At 31.7% G+C, this 23192-nt stretch overlaps 2 protein-coding genes across 3 annotated transcripts in view; one reads left to right on the top strand and one right to left on the bottom strand.

Moving 5' to 3' along the window:
• LOC126745112 (neurogenic locus notch homolog protein 1) overlaps positions 1-23192 on the bottom strand; it is a 610297-nt gene that overhangs the window by 26424 nt on the left and 560681 nt on the right. The gene's annotated exons all lie outside the window — the stretch shown is intronic.
• On the top strand, positions 1154-7437 carry LOC126745185 (putative ankyrin repeat protein RF_0381). The gene is made up of 2 exons (XM_050452920.1): positions 1154-1293; positions 6608-7437. The coding sequence occupies exons 1-2, from the start codon at positions 1276-1278 to the stop codon at positions 7352-7354; spliced, it is 765 nt and encodes a 254-aa protein (XP_050308877.1). The 5' UTR covers positions 1154-1275; the 3' UTR covers positions 7355-7437.

The following is a 23192-nucleotide window of genomic DNA, read 5'->3' as shown; positions in this document are numbered from 1 at the left end:
AACTCGGCTGAGGAGAATAGTTTTTGAGTCATTCAAGAGAAGAACCTGATATGTTAAGAAGTGTTTTAAATTCGACAGTTCCTTTCATAGATGGCATTATCTGTGTTTAGATATGGTAATGGGTAATGGTAATTTGTTTGAACATTCATACATTATCTATAATCTAAATTAGTTTTTTTGGGTTTGTAGTAAGTATAATATTATATTATATTATATTATATTGGGTTTATAGTCCTTAATTAATTTGTTTATTTATTTAATTAACTATCTTATGATGTACCTACGTATATGAATAAAAATTTAAAATTATCAATAACCTGATTTTAATTTAATATTTTGAAACAAGAGTAATAATAACCTACTACTCTATACTCAGCGCCATTATTTCACCGCCTACCACACCAAATCATTAGGAATTTTATAAAAACCCATTTTTTCTAAGTTAAATATTGCAGAATCATATTGTGCCATACATCGTACCGTATTCGTAATAAAATATGCTATTTAATACAGGGTATACTTTTTTTACGCGTCTTATAAAAAAATAAAGTTGATGGTGGTTTCTCTGAAAAGAAACATCTTACGGAAAATTTTTTAATGCTGTTTTGTAGAGCTTAAAAAGTGGCCTTTTGTTTTTCGATATCTCTTTAAATAATGCCAGAAAAAAATAAATATGAAATCGTGAAATTTAGTTTTTTAGGCATTTTAAATTTTAAAACTTTCTAAACGGCATATTGTTAGACTTGAAAATGGGCAACTTTTCTCTAATTTAACCATCCACGTATCTCTTTTATTTTCCAAGATCCCCATGATAGGCATCCTTATCTTGAACACATTGTATATTATTTAGGAGTAGATATTCTTCTAAATATTATTTAATACAACTTTGTTTGTTATAAAAAAAACTAGTTTTTGTTTTGCTGGAATTTATTAATTTGTATTTAATAAACATTTATAAGTATTTTAAATTTATAAATAAATTACTTGAACAAAGGAATTATTGAATAATTAAGTTCAAATCAAATTGAATTTGTTTATCAATATGAGAACTCTTATGGCTCCACTTAAAAAATAATAGTGTTTTGCATTTGGAAGCTTGATTTATAATTAATCACTACATAACTCACACAATGCATAGTCTGCAGTTTCTTTGTTTTAAATATTATCAAAAATCGTTTATAAAAAAATCAGATTAGATAAAAAATGAAATGAAATGCAGTAACATAAAAACGCCAAATAGTTTGGGAGTTACGTTAATACTTTTCAAATTTAAATATGGAAAGTCAATTACAGGTAAGTTGTCGTTTTTGTTAAATTTTTTTAACAAATATATTTTTAAGCTACGGACCCACTAAATATTTTTTGTTTTTGAAGATGTTTCTTGCAATACTTTAACTATTTTAATATTTTTGTTTATTTAAATTAATCGTTAAAAAATTCTAAAACATTTTCTTAACATTTTAAATCTTTTAACTGTTATTACAAATTTAAAATATTTATGTAACATCGTCGAAATAGGAAAGTTTTTTTTTAGTACCGTGCGTACAGTACTCACTTTACATACTTCTTATAGTCCAAGATCCCAGGCTCCCCAGACGTTACTTATTTTCTTCTTCTCGAAATTTTTAGAATATGTAGAGTAATATATATATCTAAGGACACCTGCATATCCGCTAGCTTGGGTACGAGGCCCTTTTACAGGTAACAGAGAAGAAAGGTACGTAAAAATATGACTTGCCTTACTTGAATTCTTCCTGCTGGTTTTTGGATATGTTTTACAAAATAGTATAAACAATCATTATCCAATATTTTCAGAAACTTCATGAAATTAAAGTGGTTAATGGTTTTGATGAATATCAAAACAACAATTTAGCATTATTTCCATAAAAATTTAATTAATTGCAGTATAATAAATTGCGTGAAATCATTACTAGAAGATTTCAATATTCAATAAAATAAAAAAAATAAAACATCTAATTTTTTTGTCCTGATTGTCTCATTCTTGGCAAAGAAATGATCGAAGTCAAAAGGCTTAAATTCTTAGTTATTAGTCAATAATAATATAAAAAGTTTTTAAAATCTACTTAAATATTAATTTCAAATTTTTAATACTCGTCAACAAACTCAGTACCCACCAAAGAATTTAATATAAAGTGATACAGATATATATTGAATTTTATTAGGCCTTAATGCTGAAACGATAAGTTTTTTAATTAATACTTCAAATAAAGTTTTTTTAATAGTAATTAATTTAATCAAATTATATTTTATTGGTTTTTTTCATGATTAAGTACAAAAAATAATCAGTATAAAAATATTTTTTATTCGTATTTTATTGACATCTAATATTCGCTGTCAGCATTGTCAGAGATCTTTAAGATGTTTGGTAACTATACAACATGGCTAAACACCCAAATCATATCAATTGAATTGCATAATGGTAGATTAACCGGATGTACATATTTAGCTTTGTGGACAGGCGATTGCAGAACATCCATCATCTTCGGTTTTTTTATATGAAACTTCTTCTAAAGATATAGCCTCAAAAGTTCTACGTCTCCTTTTCTCCGGGTTCAAGTCTTCTTCACCATTGACAGAAGATACATTTAATTCTTCTGATTCGTCGGAAATATCCAAATCAACATTTTGATGTATGATCCCGACAGTATCATGAAGCGTATCCTTGCCACTTTTTGTTTCCACGAACCGATCGAAATAATCGTGAGCAACACCAGTGCAGAGATGTGGAGATTTTTTTATTGTTATAGGGCACAAATTTGATTTTTCAATTGAAGTGTACGAAGCTTCTGTTTCTAGCCCTTCAATTGCTATAGTGCCTATTTAGTTTTAGTAAGTGATATTTTATAAAAAAATTCAATTTAGAAATTTTATGATAACAGACAACTAGAATGTAGATAATTATTTAGTTTGGTAATTAACTCATTTGAATCTCCAGTTTCTTCTTTTAGTTTATTTAGAAAATAGTTTTTGTCAGAGCGAAGTAGTGCTAATCTTTTTGATTTTTTTTTGGCCTGTCATGACAAATTATACAGATGGTATTTTTTATCAAGATTTATTTCACGTTCAATCGAAACATTACCTTCTGAGGTTGAATTTACATAATCTAACAGTACATTTTGGCATTAACTGATTCTTGTAACTCAATTAGTACAATAGCTGACTCAGATATTGCAATGGGATCAGATGTTGCAGATAAAAACTTGAAAATTCTGGTAAAGTAGATGTTGAAGTCGAAGGTTGTGGAAAAGATTAATGTAATTCAATACACTGTGTAGCTAAATTCGTTACCGATGAAGATGTTGTACGTACATTCTCTGCAGTAGCATCTAACGACTTGCTTGTTGAAGCATTAGTTTCAGCTATACTTTTCGATTTTGACGAGTAATATTTTTTCATTAAGCTAGTGAATGATTTGTAACATGTATACAAGGTGTTCATTTGAAAACTTCCCACCACGGATTTATCGAAAACCACTGTTTAAAAAAAAAACGCCGAAATACGTCAAAAGGTTTGTCAAGGAGGACAACTTTCTAACCTAAAATTACTTCACCCACTGCCCCCCAGGGTCATCTCCTTAAAAATTTTAAATGGCAAGGGGTATCGAGTAATAGCTTGTTTAAAAGGCTTTCGAAGTCTTTTATTTTGACGTTTGATTTTTTTTAATCGGTCGATTCGTTTTCGAGAAAATTGGAAAAATCTTTGTTTATCTTAATTTGTTCAGATAGAAAACAAAAACATGAAAATATCAGTTTTTATTTCAATAAGTATTCAAAATGTTGCCCATTAGGGTTTGCTAAATCTACATTCGTTTATAATTTAAAACGGAAACTACCAGCATAAACAGCAATTCTGAAGATTAGACGTGGAAAAAACTAAATAACAACCTGAATTATTTTCCCCATTCTTTTCATCAACACAGATATCCTAGGCAAACTGTATTTATTGTTATACCTGCTTAGTTATTTATAGTTGCTAAGGAAAATAAACAATTTATGTTGCCATCAGTTACATTTGTGACAGTCTTGGAATAGTGAAAATTTATTTGTTGAATTAAAGATTTTACTTCCAAAATGGTCTACACACTAGCCGAAAGAGTGGAAATTATTCTAATTTATGGTGCCCAAAATCAATGTGCCCGGCAAACTGCCGTCACGTTTAACGCCAGACATCCGGAGAAGATAACTTCGCATAGGTATATTTTGGACCTTGTTACTAAGTTTACTGAAACTGGATCTGTTGCAAATAAAAAACGTGATCATCGGCAAATTTTGGATGAAGTCGCTTAAGTTTAAGTTTTGGGTCGCAAAATTGTTGTTGTACGCAAAATTGTTGCTGCCACTGTTATTTCATTAGGCTCTGTTCACCAAATTTCATCTATTCAAAATGAAAATATTGCAACAGTTAACCGAAGACGATTTCGATAGGCGAGTTGAGTTTTGTGAAAAAATAACTGAAGCGATTAATGATAATACTATTCATGTAAAGAATATCTGCTTCAGCGATGAATGCATATTTTATCTAAATGGATTTTTTAATAAGCATAACTGTAGATATTGGAGCAATGAAAATCCTCATGCATTTGTAGAAGGGCATACCCAGTACCCTCAAAAAATTAATGTATGGGCGGACATTTTAGGAAATAAAGTGATTGGGCCATTATTTATTAACGGAAATTTAAATGGTGAAATTTATTTGGATATGTTGGAAAATACCCTCAATCCGCTTATCACTGAATCCATTGAAAACCAAATCGATGATGATGGAAACCCTATACTTGATGAGGCTAAAATATATTTCCAGCAAGACGGCGCTCCTCCATACTATAATCTTCCCGTTCGGCAATGGCTATAGACGACGAGTTTCCAGATAAATGGATAGGGCGAAGGGGGCCTATAGAATAACCTGCTGGATCTCCTAATATGATGCCGTTAGACTTTTTTCTATGGGGTCATTTGAAATCTATTGTATTTACTCCCCAACCTGAAAGTTTGGATGAACTTCGTCAACGCATCATCGACAGCTGCCATGATATCCCACAACATGTTCTTGAAAATGTCAGTCAGGAATTTGAACATCGCCTATATTGTTTGGCCAAAAACGGGCAACATTTGGAACACTTATTGAAATAAAAACTGATATTTTCATATTCTTGTTTTCTATCTGAACAAATTAAGATAAACAAAGATTTTTCTAATTTTCTCGAAAACGAATCAACCGATTTAAAAAAATCAAACGTCAAAATAAAAGACTTCGAAAGACCTTTTAAACAAGCTATTACTCGATACCCCTTGCCATTAAAAAATTTTTAAGGAGATGACCCTGGGGGGCAATGGGTGAAAGGGGGTGAAGTAATTTTAGGTTAGAAAGTTGTCCCCCTTAACAAACCTTTTGACGTATTTCGGCTTTTTTTTTTAAACAGTGTCATTCAATAAATCCGTGGTGGGACGTTTTCAAATGAACACCCTGTATGTATGTCTGTGGTAACAACTTTCAAATAATTCATCTGGCAAAATAGCATCCTTATATTTAAGGTTATGTTACCTGTAAAAGGGTCTCGTACCCAATCTAGCGTGTATGCATATGTCCTTAGACATTTATTACTGTACATATTCTGAAAATTTTGAGCAGGAGAAAATAAGTAACGTCTGGGGAGCCTGGGATCTCAGTCTATCAGGGTTTATACAGTTTCACTTTTTACGCACTAAAGTAATTTGGGTTTGTTGATGTTTTTATGTTTTTTTCGGTAGTAGAAACAATTTTGTATGTTACACGTGGATCAAATCTCGTTTTTATTCATGGGATTTCTTATTCACGAAAAAAGGATCATTTTACATACTTACGTAAATACCTATTTTGACATTACTATTGTATATTATATTATTTATCAAACATCTAACCTCTATTTAATCATTTATGTTATTTTTTAGGTGAAGAGCAGTTGTTTAAAGATTGTTGAATGAGTAGAAAATAAAGCAGTAATGTTCGCTTTTGTTTTTACGTCGACATTCCAACAATTTTTATTGTCATCCTCAAAGTGCTAACAATTTTTGTAAAGCAACAATGAGATACAGTTACAAACACAATAATATATATAGTTAGGAATAATTACAAAGCGTTTTTAAATATTTTATGTAATAAAAGTCGTAGTACCTCTTTAGTTACATTTAGCATGTGTAAAAAGATAATAAGACAGATAATGCTGGTCTTTATGAAATAAAATAATTCCACTTGTCAAGTGAGAATAATAAAACTTAATCTTAAAAATAATTAATCGAAACATCGATCGATGTAAACCCAAAACCCGACTTCTGTTTTATTGTCTATAGAACTTCATACAACTACTCTTCACCTGAAAAATCGCTTTAGACTCACTAAAATTTCTTTCGAAATTTATCATTTTCTTCAAATATTCAGCAATCATCTTCAAATATTTTTCGAAATGTTTTATTTTGTATATTTATAATATTATATATATCTTTTTTAATATAAAACCTTTCATAATGTTTGATGTTTGCAGATAATTTAAAAAAACTGAATAAGTTTTATAATATTTTTAACATTATAAACGTAATACACCATTTTTCAGAAAGATACCACAGCCCTTTTTAATGCTTGCAGGGAAGGAAATAATGACATTGTCAGATCTCTTTTAGAGAATAACACTCTTATTATCAATACAATCATTAATTATGATAATGTTTTAAATGATTTTGAACGAAGTAGAAACGTAAGAGATAGACAGCACGAAAAAACAGCTTTTCTACTGGCAGCAGAGTCTGGGCAACTTGATACTATAAAACTTTTGGAAAAATACCGAGCAGAAATAACTTTAAGGACATCTAAAGGTAACACAGCTTTGCATTTGGCAGCTAAGAACAATCACTTAAATGTAGTTAAATATTTGATTGAAGAGAAAGGATTTAAGATTGATGAAGAAAATATTTACGGAGATACGGCTTTAAATAAAGCAGCCAATGATGGCGCTCTGGAGTGTATTATTTACCTAATAAATAAAGACGCCAATGTTTTAAAGATTGATTTAGACGGCAAGTCAGTTCTTTATCACGCGGTTTTCAGTGGTAGTCTTGACTGTGTTAAAGCTATCGCACAGTCAATTCCAGAGGGTGTCTTAAAGACGCACATCAACTATCCAACGAAAAAGTATGAATTAACTGCTCTTCATTGGGCAGTAAAAGAAGGCTTCGAAGACATTGTAAGATATTTGTTAAGCAAGGGAGCCGATGCTTCATTGAAAACCAAATTCAAGAAAAATGCACGTGATTTAGCTAAAGATCCAAGAGTTATTCGTGTGCTGCAGGACGCTAATAAATAAGAAAGAAGAACTAATTTTTTAATTGTGGTATATTTTTATATTAAAAGAAAGCTTAATTCATATAGTGTCAATATATTTTTTTATTGAATGACTTTTATTTAACCAATTATACCAATAGAAAATATATAAAAAAACAAATATAATAGGCCCTTAAACTTGGCGCAGTCTAGCTTTCAATAGCCACTGAATCGAATTTTAAGAGCAAAAAAAAAGTAAAAAGTCTCAAATAAGAAGCTCATTAAAAAAAATTCTAAAGATAACTAACTCTACGGGTCGGCACTGTTCTACAATTATACAAAAAAAAAATTGAGTGCAGAAAAAAATAAATATGATAAAAAAAAAGAAATGGCATTACTAACTAAAATACATTATGCTTAACTAATAAAGATTTTTTAAGCACAAACCTACATTTAATTGCGTCAAGGTTTAAGAGTTTCGAAGGGATCTTAATATAAAAATATACAGCGTTGTGCGAAAAACTACGTAACTACGTGAAATAGGGCACTCTGATGGTGAGGTATCGTTAATTTAGTTAGTGGTCCAATATTAACATTATGTACAGAGTTACCAAACAATAACCTTTCCCTAGTTATTATAGGAGACCTTGGATCATTAATATTTTTTATAAGAAAAGTGCATAAATAAAGTATTCGACACATGCATTTTAAGCCAATTTATATTCCAATAAAGAGGTGAAATGTAACCAAATATTCCTTTACCAAATACAAACCGTACACAAGCATTTTGCAATCTTTGAATCCTTTGTTTATATTGATTATTCAAACAAAACCATTACAAAAAATCACAATAAGTAAATTACTTATACTCTAAAATTACTTTGTACTCTCGCATAGACTACATTTAAAAGATTGACACAAAATAAACCTATTCCTATATAAAAATCGTTAAGCCATAAATGATTTTTTTATACATTTTTTAGTTGCCCTCTAAATCTTAACTAACTATCCAATAAAACCCCCAAATTCTTTGTAGTTTCAACAAAGTCAGTTTTTGTATTCTTAATGTGGGCATTATATTATTTCTTATATTTCCAAAAATTATAATATTTGTCTTAGATGAGTTTGGAGGTAAATTATGCAACTTGAATAAATCACTTATAATATTTAAATTATATATTAATGTACATTCAGCTTCCTGGAAGTTTTCAGAAATAAAACAGAATTACTGTTGTGTATCTTCAGTAAGCTCCTGAACCTTACAACACTTAATAGTAATTTAAGGATGTCTGACGTATAAATTAAAAACAAAAGAGGATTCGAAACGGAACCCTGCGGCACTCCAGATAATATTTCCGCCTGTTCGGATTGAGTATTATTTAAACAGATAATTTGACATCTACTTTTTAGATAAGATTGAATAAATTGATAAGCCGTTGACAAAAAGCCGTAAAATTTTAACTTGAAGATTAAGAGGGACGATTTATAGAGTTAAATGCTTTAAAAAAATCTAGAGGCATCAAAATACTGATTCATTTTTATCAGATGTCCGAATTATATCATCCAGAACATTGGTCAGTGTTATTGAAGTATTTCCGTTTGAAACCACACTCCCTAATAGGTAAAATTTCATTACACTTGGAAGCAAGAAAGAAAAATTGAAGTTATCTGAAATTTTATGTTACTGTAATAGTTAATTTATACAGGGTGTTTCAGAACTATGGGATCAAACTTCTAGGGGTTGTTCAGTGCAACAGTAGAATCCAGTTGAGTATAGGAACCCATGTCCGGAAATGTGACACTACGCCACTACGGCCCTAAGACAAGTTTAAATTTAGAAAAAATATTAATTACCTAAATAGGATCTGATGCATTTATTTTTATCTTTTGTATATGATAGCATCACAACAATTGTTCAAAATGTCTTCCTCCAACCTCAATACACCGATTTCAACGCCACACATGATTTCGGCGGACTACACTAAAAATTTGATCCTCGTTTTGAATAACTTCAAATGCTGCTGTTATTCGTCCAATTAACTCTAGCTCTGATTCTACTGGAGTTTCGTAGACTAAAGACTTTACGTGTCTCCACAAGAAAAAATCGAGCGACGTTAAATCGGGTGACCTAGGAGGCTAAGAAACTGCTCCACCTCTGGCAATACAACGGTGCCCAAACCGCTGAGCCAAATACTCGCGTACTTGTTCAGCAAAGTGAGCCGGCCCTCCATCATGCTGAAACCACATTTGACGTCTAACGTTTAGTGGAACATTTTCAAGGAGTTCTGGGAGAACTTCCTCCAAGAAACGCAGATAAATAGGTCCTGTTAATCGTTCCGGTAGAAAGTATGGCCCAAATAAATAATCATCAACAATGCCTGCCCATACGTTGACAGACCAACGACTCTAATGTTTTCTTGGAAAAATTGCATAAGGATTTTCTTTTTCCCAAACATGGCTATTCCTACTATTAAAAATACCGTCTCTTGTGAAAGAGGCTTCATCGGTCCACAAAACATACCGTAAAAAATTTGGTTGTGCAATGATGTGATCCAGAAGCCATCGACAAAATTGAACTCTAGGATGATAATCGGCTGCAGTCATACCTTGAACTTTCTGGAAGTGGTAAGGATGGAGTTGTTGCTCGTGTAGTACCCGTCAGACAGAAGCGTTACTCGTATTCATATTCTTAGCGACGTCACGTGTGCTATTTGATGGTTCATCGGCAACTCGCTGAAGCACCTCTTCTTCAAATTCGACCGTTCTTACGGTTCGAGTAACACCAGTATCATGCATCTTGGTCTTAAACATGCCTGTCTCAGCGAGCCGCTGATGAACCGCAATAAACTTTTTGTATCCAGGATGCTGTCGTTCGGGATAACGTTCATGATACAACCGCGATGCTGCTCATGCATTGCAGTTTATTGCTCCGTATGCCAAATGCATATCCGCCAATTCTTGATTGGTAAAGTTTTCCATTAGCAATAAATGTTTAAAAATTGTAAGCTATAAAATTTTTTAACATGACATTGAGAATTGACATTGATAAGCGTTGATTTTAAACAATTGTTGTTATGGTATTATATACAAAAGGTAAAAATAAATGCAGCAGATCCTATTTAGGTAATTAATGTTTTTTATAAATTTTAACGCGTCTTAGGGCCGTAGTGGCATAGTGACGCATTTCCGGACATGGGTTCCTATACTCAAATGGATTCTTCTGTTGCACTGAACAACCCCCAGAAGTTTAATCCCATAGTTCTGAAACACCCTGTATAACAAAGCAAGGTGTTTTGATAAGTAAGTAGGTATACAGTTATTATTAGGTATACAGTTATTATTTTTACATGTCGCCATCTCGAGACTATGGCGACTAACTAGACAGTCACGTACCCAAGTGCTCCGTTAAATTCAATAATAGTGGTATTTTCTGTGAATACGTCAGACTATTCTTCTAAAATTAATTTTTACAACCAAAATATTTTCAACGACAATATTCACTTTAATTTTAATTTAGCTAATGTTGCTCAAATTAATAAATTACTAAATGGTATAAAAACAAATGCTTCGGGGGTAGATGGAATTAGTGACAAATTACTTAAATATTGCAGTCCCTTCTTGGATGTTTACATTGCACACATAGTCAATTGTTGTATAGAACAAAATTATTTTCCTGATGAGTGGAAATTATCAATAGGTAAGCCACTTCCGAATGTAAAAAATCCAACTAACTATGGTGATCTAAAAATAATTAGAATATTGCCGGCTTTGTCAAAGGTTTTCGAAAGGGTTCTGTATAATCAGTTGATTGAGTACTGCGGTGTGAATAAAATTATCCCGGAGACTCAGTGTGGCTTTAGAAAGTATTTGAGTACTGATGTTGCCCTAATTGGAGTTACTGATGACATAATAACGTCATTCGATAAAAAGTTGTTTACTGCTTTGATTCTTTTAGACTTTTCGAAAGCGTTTGACACGAACAACCACGAATTTTTATTGGCGAAACTGAAATTTTATAGACTTTGAATGGTTTGATGATGTTGATTAAATCTTCATAACAGATTTCAAAAAATATTTTCAAATAATTTTTTTTTCCGAAGAACCTAGAATTTTATCAGGCGTGCCTCAAGGGTCAATCCTGAGAGCATTATTATTCATAATCTACACCTTGGATATAATTAAATCATTAAAGTACTGTAAACTGAGAGTTTTTGCCGATGATACCCAGGTTTATCTTTACTTCAATCATCAGGATTATTTGCATGCATCTTGTTTAATAAACCATGACCTGAATTTACTTAACTATAATCTAAAACTTAACCCTCTTAAATCAAATGTTATGATTTTTAGACCTAATAAAGATTTTCTTAAAAATAATTTAAATATCTTATTAAATGATGTTTCTCTTCCCAAGACGGATCGTGCAAAAAATTTAGGCATTGTCTTGGATACTGAGTTGAGGTTTCGCGAATATGTTAAATTGTTAATTCAGAAGTAATTTTTATCGTTGAAAATTCTATATAATAGTCGGCAGGTTCTTAGTTTTCATTTGAGGAAAATGCTTTGTGAGTCTCTGGTCCTGTCCAACTTCAACTACTGTGATTTTATTTATGGTCCTTGCTTAGACATTGCCGATAAAAATCGTATTCAGAAAGTTCAAAATATTTGCTCACGCCTAATATTTGGATTACGTAAATACGATCACATTTCACACACATTTAAAGAGCTTAACTGGTTGAGGATGGACGGGCGCAGAGAGTTACACTTGGGTAATTTTTTATTTAAAGTTTTATTAAACCCCTCCCTTCCCTCCACTCTACGGAATAATTTTGTTCCTCATTCAAACGTTCACACAAGAGTGATCCGATTTCCTGAGAGGATGACACTTCCTCGTCATTCGACTGCAATGTTTCAACGTTCTTTTACGTACAATGCCTTTAAACTTCACAATAGAATACCAACTGAATTGTCAACTTTAGATCAGAAGTCATTTAAGTTAAAGTTTAAGAAATATCTTTAACATTTACCCTTCAAACCGTAATTTAGGCCTTTAATTATTTATTTTATTTTTGGCAATTTTTAAACTTTTATACTTAGCTATTTAATATTTATATAAATTATGTATATATTGTTCTTTATTTGGGTATTTAATGAATTTAATAAAGTTAATCTTTATATTGTAGCTTAAGTTTTTGACCATTGAGTATTATTATTATTATATAATTACATTTTTTAAAAGTTTCCATATTTGCCGTTTATTATTCTGCTTAAAAATAAATGTTCTTTTCTCTTCTAATGTAGTGTTAAAGCTAAAGTATGATTTCTTAATTATGTCAACCCAACACAGTACAATCCTCTTTTTTTTCTCCTTGTATTTTCTTCATTTCATTATATTGTATTTTTTTATTTTATTGTATACCCGGACTTACACTTATCCTCACTACCGAGAGCGTCATCGCGCTGTTCCATAAATACAGATATGTTTGCATTTAGCCATGGTACCCTAGGTATACGATATTCCGGGTTTGGAATTCCGGATTTGGCCGCGTGTTAAAATAAGTCCATTAAAACGTAATATTTTGGCATCAATTCTATTAAGGTACAAAATAATATCCCACGGGAATTAATGCAAGGATTGTAAAAATTCATCGTATATAATTATAATAGGGATAATTATAATATTAATAATAATAATAAATATTTTTATTTTTGTAAACATATATGTTTGACAAAAAAGGCGAATTTTAGCTTCATACTCTACTTAACCATTAACTAAGTCTTACATAGAGGAACATGATAAAAAAAGCGAACGAATAAAATTAAGAATTATAAAATAAAATATTAAACAGATAAATAATATTTTTAGTTAAAAGTGACAGATATTCGTGAGTCACATATTTAAACAATTAATTAAGAGAAAAACAACACACATAGCAGGTAGTTACTACTCACTAGATACAAGAAAAGATTTAATCGATTTCCTGAGCTTCAATAGGTTCATATTCTTAAAGTTATCATTTAACGAGTTATAGGTAGGCAGAGCGATGTAGGGAGAAACTATTCTTAAAAAATGCGTGACGAAAATGAGGTATACTAAATCTATGACTGTATCTTAAGGCAATGTTGTTTACATTATGGCGATATTCATGTTTAACTTGCCACTATACTATTTCTTAACTCTTCAACATTTTGGAGTAGTATAAATTCGCCGAAAAAACCTCGGCTTACAAACTTCAATCTATCCTAAGGCTTGTCGTGCAAGTAAGGTGATTCCAATATTAAAGAAAGGAGACAGGAATCAAGTGATAAACTATCGACCTGTTACTACTTTGAACTCCGTGTCTAAACATTTTGAATATACATTATTTGATCGATTATATGATGAAGTAAAGTATTGTATATCCGAATATCAACATGGGTTTTTACCGAAAAAGTCAACATTAAATAACTCAATAACATTTTGTCCATATGTACATAATGCTTTTAATAAAAGAAAAAAGGTTGATGTAGCTTATACTGATATGAAGAAGGCTTTTAATAAAGTAAGGCATAGTCAGATGTGCATTTTCTCTATAAAAGGAATGTGGCAAATGTTTTAATTAAATTAAGGTGATGTAGAAAAAAGTAGTTGGTATACAATAATCGAATAGGCATAGGTATACAATTTATCAACTTTAAGCCATTCGATTTCAACCAATTTTTCAGAAACACGATCGTACTTTCTTATTTCGCAAACAGATCTACAAGTATTTTTAATTTTTTGCAATTTATTTTTAGCAAGTAAGTCTAAAGAGGCATAATATACTTAATTGCAGTAATCACTCATGGGGAAGGCAAAATATTCGCAGAGCTTTTACCTTAACTTATGGTTAATTATGTGAATATTGCTATAAAGTGGTCTTAAAATGGCATAGTGACTTTCAGTAACAAAAAAAACATGTTCACGGAAATTTAGGTCATTATCAATCATAAACTCAAGATTTCTAGCACTGCTCACATATGGAAGCTTTTCAGAATTTATGTTAAGATTAGTGATGCTTGCTATAATTTCTTGGTGCTTTGAAAGTTAAAGTTAAGCATTTTTTTGCATTAAGCACAACGTTACTTCTCTTTGAATATTGATATATTTATTCAAGATCTTTATTTACTCTATAAAGAGCTCAATAATGGCAGTCCAAGTATGCATTCTTGAGGCCACTCCAGAGGTGATGCGCGCCAAATCCCACACCATATTTCCAATCACGACTCTCTGATACCGGTCACTCAAGTAATTAATAAAAAAACTAAGTCGGATCAAGGCTACAGTATTCGAGCTTGGCACAAAGCAAATCATGATCCAGAGTGTCGAAAGCCTTCGAAAAATACAAAAGAATTAAGACTACCTTTGTTTACATCACGAGACCTATAAATATCATGTATTACATCTAATAATACGGACGTTGTACTATGTCCTTTACGAAAGCTAGACTGCCGAGAATTTAGAATATTTTTGGAGGCATATTCATAAAGCTGAATATATACTACTCTTTCTAGTATTTTGGAAATTGTAGGAAGTATACTAATGGGTCTTAAATCCGAATATGTTTTGGGATTGATCTTAGATAGAGGCGTTAAATGCGAGATTTTCCACAAGTTTGGAAAGTAACCACTTACTAAAGACTGAGAAGAAATACTGATTTATATCATTTGGTTGTTTTAAATTGATAGGAATTATTTTTTATTTTTAATTTGAATATCCATAATTTTAAGAGTTTTCCAAAGCAGTTTTATATCTTTGTTAGCCTCATAATATTCCAAATATGCATTTTTTTCACGCCTTAGTAGTGATACAACTGCATTACGCAGTTAGAAATTTGTCTTTATCTTTCATAACTGCCTTTATTGTATCTGTTAACCAAGGACAACTTTTTGCTGTATTTTTTGAGGTCATAAGGCCAGTGTACTGATCAAATTTTAATATTTGATAGTTTAAATAATTTATTTTTTGGTCGATATTAGGCATATAGAATATCTGATACCAACACACTCTTCCCCGATCCTCAGAAAAAAGATCACCTAAAATCACTTTAAATTACCTAATCACATTAAATTACCTAAAATCACAATAAGTTACCACCTTGGGTATAAACAATAGGCTTCTGCAGCCTGTAGGCATGTAAACGTGGTTTTGATAGCCATACCATCCGATACTAGGTCAGCTAAAAGTATTCCAGAGGAAATTACATAATCAAAGTTATTTGTATAGATCACGTCTATATTTTTTTCTGTGTTAGCAGTGATTCTTGTGGGTTTGTCGATAGTTTGTTGTAAAATCCTAAAATATAAAACAGCCATAAATATTTATTACATTGTAGTCAATATTGCCATCCCCAAGAAAAACTACTGGACCATATAGGGTAGTTACACACCTGCAAATTTCACACACACACTTGCAAGTTTTATACATACATCTGCAAGTTTCCCGAAGGCACCCTATAAAAAAAAACCACAAAAAAGTTTTAGCTTACTCACCAATTCCAGAAAAATCAATTCGATCTCTGATTCTGGGATAATCGCTAACACCTTTGACCTATAAATCCATGCGAACATATACGCCCACACCACCACCCATTCCTTCATAACCCATCCTATAAAATTTATAATTAAGTAAAGAAACCATTTTAGTGGGAATATTTCCATTAAGCCCGTAAGTTTCCGTAGCTTCAAAAATATCGAATTCACCTCCGCTAACCATATCTCGTAATTCATTGAAGACCGTCGAAAGAGAACGCACATTTAAGTGACCAACTTTTTATTGATGCATTATAAGACTACCTAACAATCCCTTCTTCTCACAAAGTACATTTAGATTAAAACTTTTGATATTTTACAATAATTACGTAAAAGATAGAACCAAAAAGTTCAATAAAAAGTAAGTTATATGCAATAAATACATTAAAATCACAATAAGAAAGTTCATAGAACAAATTTTTAAATAGTTTATTTTTCCCCCTCTCAACAGCAGTTTCCGAACTTGAAGATGAATCCTTCCTTGCAGCGACAGTTCTGGTAACAATTTTGGAGGCTATGGGAGTATGAGCATTATTAATTTGTTGGGATGTTTTTTCACTATTTGAGATTTTTTCCGGATTTACCTTAGGTCTTGTCGGAGAAGGTTTAGGGGGAGGCTGATGGGTAGTTTTTTATTTTTCAGACTTGGTTCGAGGTCCCGGAGTTGCGGAAGCACTATTATTTCTAAAAAGTTGATTTTTGCTTGTAAAGAATAAATCAGCCGCCTCAAAACTATTCCCATTAATCATTAAATGATTTTTTCTTATTTTAGCCGAAATACCTTTATTTTAAAGAATTTATAGATGAATTCTTGTTCATCATTGAAAATCATTGGAAATAGCGTTAGTTTATAAGCGTTTTTCAGAATTTTCTGTTTATCCGAGAAAGGCAGAAATCTTATAATAATCGGTCTTGCAGCTTCTCTAGTCTTTTTGCCCACTCTGTATATGTTGTATATGTATTGTGAAATTACTTTAATGATCAATTTTGTAGTCAATAATCGTAGGGTACTTTCCTTTAATGAATCATCTGATTTTTCCTGCTTTTTGCTGCCAAAATAAAACTGCAAAATTTCTAAGTTTATTCAGACTATTATAAAGATGTATATTGATAATAGACCGCTACTATGTGTTTTTTTAATTGAGTTCTTGCCTAAGGCTATATCACAAATCATATGATGATCAGGTATATCATCAGCCGAAATAATCTCTGCTTTTTATACAATAGAACGATTAGAGACAAATATAGCATCGATCAAAGTCTTAGTTAGAACATTGAAAGGCCAGAATTAGCATGGCCTAAACTATGGACGGTTTATTTCCTTGCAACGTCTCTGATGTAATAATGCCAAATGCTTATGTAGAAATGGCAAAAAAAACAATTATAATATCAGTATAATTTATAATATTAGTACCTCAATGACCTGAAAAAGGTTAAATAGTCAAAAAAAATTGTGAATTTATTACCAATAAGAAGTTATATTGACATTAAATTCATTCCTAACATAAACTGCCACGACACCATCTTTACCCTGTAATCGGTCCTTTGGAAAAAACTAATATCCGTAAATCGAAAAGTTCTTAGAGCTATGTCTCTCTGAGAGCCAAGTTTCAGAAATAACCATAATATCAACACATTGAACTGCACGCAAATACCTAACATTTAAATGTTCTACATTTATAAAAACTACCTAAAATATATTACTTATTATTATCATTTTATTAAATCATAACGTAATTATTATTTATTATCCGTACTAAAAAAACTTATTTAAATTAAATATGCTTAGGAACCTAAGTATTATGAAAGATAACTGAAATATAAAGTTATTGAGATATCAATATCGCGCTAGAACCTAATTTAACAAAATCACTATTTTCTAAACTAAACTATTTATCAATCAATCAATCGCTTTATTGTCAAAAAATTTTACAATTTGTAGACAAAGCTGATAACTAAAGTAAACATAAAAACAAACAAAACACAAGAAAATAAAACTAGTAAAACAAATATACAAACTTATACAAATCAATAATTGTATGTGGTCAAAAGTATGAATAAATAAACAAAACACAATTAAAAATTAAAAAATATACAATTGCATGTATACAATGTCAAAAAAAGAAAAAAAAAAGGGAAACCTAAGAAAGCAAAATCGTATATATATAAAAATATACAAAAGTATCCATTAAAAAAGTATAAAAGAAAAGTAAGATATAGATATAGCTACATAAAACAGTACATATAAAAATAATAAATCAGTCTGTGTGTGTGAAGTTAAAATTAAGTATTAAAAAAATCGTTTACCGAGTAAAAGCCTCTCTCCAGTAGGAATGATTTTAATGCCTTATGGAAAGTAGGAAAAGATGTGATGGACTTGATGTTCAATGGCATATGATTGTGCATTTTTTTTGCTTTGTACTATATAGAGTTTTTTACCAATTCTGAATGTGGAGTAGGCAGATATAAATCATACTCCGCGGTTCTGAGAGGATAATTATGGGATGGCCTATCTGAATTTGATGGAACGTGCTTGCGAATTAGACAAACGGACTCATATATAAGTAGTGACGGCAATGAGCTCTATAATTAAGTCTAAGTGTATAACGCAAAGCTCTCTTTTAAAGTCTGAAAATTTTGTCAAATTGAGTGACACTACACACACCCCAAAAAGGAAGGGCGTAACGAAGTTGTGATTCAAAGAGGGAAAAATATACTGTTATAGAGGTTGAGAGGCTAAGTTCCTTGGAAATTGAAGTTAGCGCAAAACAAGCGGAGCTTAATTTTCTTGTTAAAGGGTTAATGTGCATATCCCATTTTAACGACTTGTCAATAGTAAGCCCCAAAAATTTAACTGAGTCGGCTTCTTCAATGGTTGCGTTATCCAGTACAAAAGATTGCAAATTAATTTTATAGGACAAAAATTTAGTTTTGGAGATGTTAAGGCAGAGAAGATTGGAGTCGCACGATGCTTTGATAAAAGTTAAGTCACTTGATATGATTTTATGAAGTTCGGCAATATCCGGATTACTCCAGGTAAAACTAGTATTATCCGCGAATAGGCAGGTTCTTCCTTCAATATTCAGACTAGCGATATCATTGATAAATATGAGAAAAAAAATAGGGCCACTCCGCATTTTATTGGGTTGCAAGAAGACATCGTAGCATCAATCCTCACAAACTGACTCCTGTTATTGAGATATGACTTAAACCGTTCGAAGGGCATACCTCTAAACCCGTAGTGTTGCAACTTTTTTATTAAGATATCATGGTTTTCGCAATCAACAGCTTTAGAAAAATCACAGAAGATTGTTGCCGTAGGATGTTGGTTGTTTAAGCTACCGTATACATTATTAAAAAGGGAAAACATAGCATCATTTGTGCATTTGCTATTTAAAAATCCAAATTGTTGAGGAGTGAGTATTTTAAATTTCAGTAAAAATGATAGGAGCCTTTTTTTCACTAATCTTTCAATAATTTTTGATAGTGTGGGAAAAAGCAAAAAAGCGATAGTTGGAAGACTGATCTTTATCTCCTCCTTTATGTAGAGGGATTATTATTGCCTTCTTAAGGCAGTTCTCAGTAGAGGTAGAGATAGTATTGGACTTAGAAGGTTTATTTCTCAGATTATTAACAATCGACCATGATTCTTTAGCGACATTACCAGACTTTGCCAGTCTCCTGATATAGTAAATGTCTTTTGCCGCTTTTAGAGTCCTTTGATAAATTTTCTTATATAGTCTTACATAGTCATGAAAGAAAGCGCTGTCCGAGAATTTTCCAAGATTGAATAATGAACGCATGTTCTTAGCAGATGTACGTAAGCCTTGGGTAGACCAAGGTTTATGTTTTTTCAGTTTGAGAGGCCTTAAAGGAAAGGATTTGTGAGATAGATTAGATTAGAACTCTGAATCAACATCAGAAGAGTGGACATTCCAACCAGTAGTTAGACATAGGTGCTTAAAATTTAGAAAATTTCGATCTGAGAAAATACGGCCTAATTTGCGGGGAACATTTTTAGTTTGGTTGGTGATTTAATGTGCATGATTAAGCCAAAAGAATCGAAAATGGACTGGAGGGATTCCTGAGCCGCACACACACTGGAAAAATCAATATTTAGGTCGCCACATAAAATGATTTTGCTGTTTAAAGGCAGAGACTCGAAGACCCCACGAATTTTTGAAAGAATAAATTTACATCAGCGTCAGGTGTTTTATATATACAAATTACATGAAGATCATATTTATTACTATAGATAATGGAAAATTCAAATAGTTTTTCAGTTATTAAATTATCGAACTTGGTTACTACTGAAAAGTCGTTGCTTTTAGACATTATCAAAGTACCTCCATAAGATATATTTGTTCTATTAAATCTGGCCACTGTAGAGTAATTGTTAATAAGAACGGGCTCATCGATATTTAACCAATGTTCAGATATGACAACGATATCAGGAAATTGAAGCTCTTCTAACAAAAGAAATAGATCGTCAGTTTTGTGTCTTAGAGACTGAATATTTAGAGAGAAAATACTAAGCTTGCCATTGTCCAGTATTTTAGAGGGTGCTTGATCCTCTTCTTGCGTCAAACTACCTAAAATTTTTTATTCTTAGTGGGAGACCCACTAGAATAGTAATTGCTCTAGCTTTCTCTAATCCTTTGGAGGCGTACCAATTTCTCTGATGAGAAAAAGGATCCAAAGGCTGACAGATCTGCTTCTACTTCAGCTGGACCAATACCATAGGCATCATGGTATCGAAAATAGAGCTTCCGCAAGGCGTCCACGTCACCAGGAAGTCCCTCTGAGGCAAGTGCCAATCGGATGCTGGTATTGGTGTGTCCTTCGAAACATACACTGGAGGGCTGATCATGCAGATATGAAAGAAATAGCCTGAGGGGTCTTAAAATTGAGGGATCTCTTAGCCTAGCCAGTAAATAACGACCATCTGCCGCATCCGAGTCGCTTGACAGTCTCACTAATGGTGGAGTCATCGGGTCTAATATATTTGATGTTTTATTCATCTCCCCATCTCTATCAATGATAAAATCAGCCTCCAACAATTCAGTCCCTAGGAACTTCGAAGTAGCTATCGCCTCCTTGTCTGAACCAATCTTCAAAGACTTAACTTTCCTGGGTAGAGTGTCTGGTGTTGCTGCATCCGACCGTTGCGACAGGTTATGACTATCTGGGGCGAAAGTCTTACAAGGTGGTAAGCCTGAAGTTGTATTAATTACCTTTGCTGATGTTTTTGAGGATGATAAACATGAATTGGAGATGAAAGTGCCTGGAGGCCACATGCCAATATCTTTCAACCGTTTTAAGTAATTCATATTTTGCATACCAATTTTGTGTCGGAATGTGCATTTTCTTTGTTTTTTAGCATTGGGAAGCATCTGATAAAGTCCGTGGTTCCCAGTTTTTCCTTGACAAAGTGCGCAAACTGATTTCCGGTGAACTGAGGTGGAATATTTGACACAACCACATAATGCACATATTTATTTATATCTTCATTTAATTAGATTTCACGATATGTATTTACTAAATTTATTATATATAATTTGCAATGAAATAGTAATTTTTTACAATTTCATTGCAAATTATTTTAACGTCGAAGAGACCTGTAAAGAAGAAAAAAAATATTTAATACACAAGAAAATATAACAAGTGTATCGTGGTTTTGATGCTTTTGAAAGAAAAAAAAAATGTTCTTAAACTTATCTTTTTGATTTTGAGATCTTTCTACGGATTTCAGGTTATCTGTTATATTTAGATTTTAATTTGCATTTAAAATTACAACAGTTACACATTTCAATAAAACAATATAACGTTAACCACTTTTTGAATCACTGGAATTCTCTATACGCAAAGGTGTTGGCAGAAACCCTCAGATGATGTCATAAACGTAATATTCGCATAAATTTATTACAATTTTATGCAAATCGATGTCAATTGTCCGAGTCTAGAAGTTTATTTGGATAAATTTTGGGTTCAGCTGAATCAGATTCGAATCCGGTTAGATTAGGTAATAAAATATATAGATTCTCTTAATGATTACGCCTACGCAAAAGGTATACCTTTTGCTTTCATTTTTTTATATAAGAAACTATTATTATTGTTGATTGGTTTGTCTGCACGCCTAGGCTGCAAATATACGGAGTGATCCAAATCAGCGCGATATTATTTTCGCGCCAACTTTTTTATATTGCTAGTTCTATTTAGGTTTTATTATTGTATCATTAATGTTTCAGTTCTGTAGAAGGCAAAGTAAAAGGGGTTAAAAAATTGTTTGGTGAACGCAAAAGTGTTCCTTTTAAAACATCTTACATATTATATATTTTTTTCAAACTCTGATTTATGAACAAAATGTGGCGGAAATACGTAAGAAAACTTTCGAAGTAAACATTGCTTCATCCTCTTTTACCTGTTACAGGAGCTATCTTACTTAAAAAGCCTAAATAGATGGTTTAATGCCCTTATTATGACTTTCGAAATTGAATTCGTTTGTGAAATTAAAGCATTTTAAAAGCTAACTAACGAGTGTCCAGTTTTGTGATCACCGATATCCAAAATATCTGCTTTGCTGATGAATATCGATTCGTAACTACAGATATTGGAGTGATGAAACTGCTCATGTGTTTGCAGGAACGAATTGGCTCTGTGAGACTGGATCAAGCGTCCTAGTCAGTCCGTTTTTATGCAAAGAGAAAATATTTTAAAAAAGTTTTATACATTATACTTTACACATACCTTATATAATATCTAAATCAATTAAAATATTAAATAATTAAAGATTAAAGTAAAAACCTGGAAAATCCAATAGATATATATTTTTTCTATACATTAAACTTTTTTAATGTAATGTACTTATTTTCGCCACTCATAAATAATATCTTCTTGAAAAGTTAGTAGGGGAAGACTTCTAACTTCATCAGACTTCATCAGCCCAAGTCTGATGATGGCAAGAACACTTGCCGAAATGCATCACTCCTGAAATTAGAGGATTAGCATTTTATTTGTGGAGAAAAAACTTCCCCTACTAACTTTTCAATATTATATTGACTCTACTTCAGAATGGACTTCTTCCTTAAAATAATATCTTCGTTATTTAGGATTTGTATTGAAATTAAGTATCTTTTTATATTCACAAGCATGAAACATTGAGTTCTGTTGTGACTTAACCTATTTATTAGTATGGCCTCATAATGTTTGAGAATGATGGGAAGATGATCTTTCACATAGCATCTGGACTCGATTCTCTATTGCGACACACTTGCTAAGCAAGGTTTTGTTGTATTTTTCCGATTTATTTATGCATTGTCGGTATCATCCTC

Source organism: Anthonomus grandis, chromosome 1, assembly GCF_022605725.1.
Source record: "Anthonomus grandis grandis chromosome 1, icAntGran1.3, whole genome shotgun sequence".
Taxonomy (NCBI): Eukaryota; Metazoa; Arthropoda; class Insecta; order Coleoptera; family Curculionidae; genus Anthonomus; species Anthonomus grandis.
The sequence above is the reverse complement of the archived record's forward strand: the minus strand, read 5'-3'. Positions and strand labels throughout refer to the sequence as shown.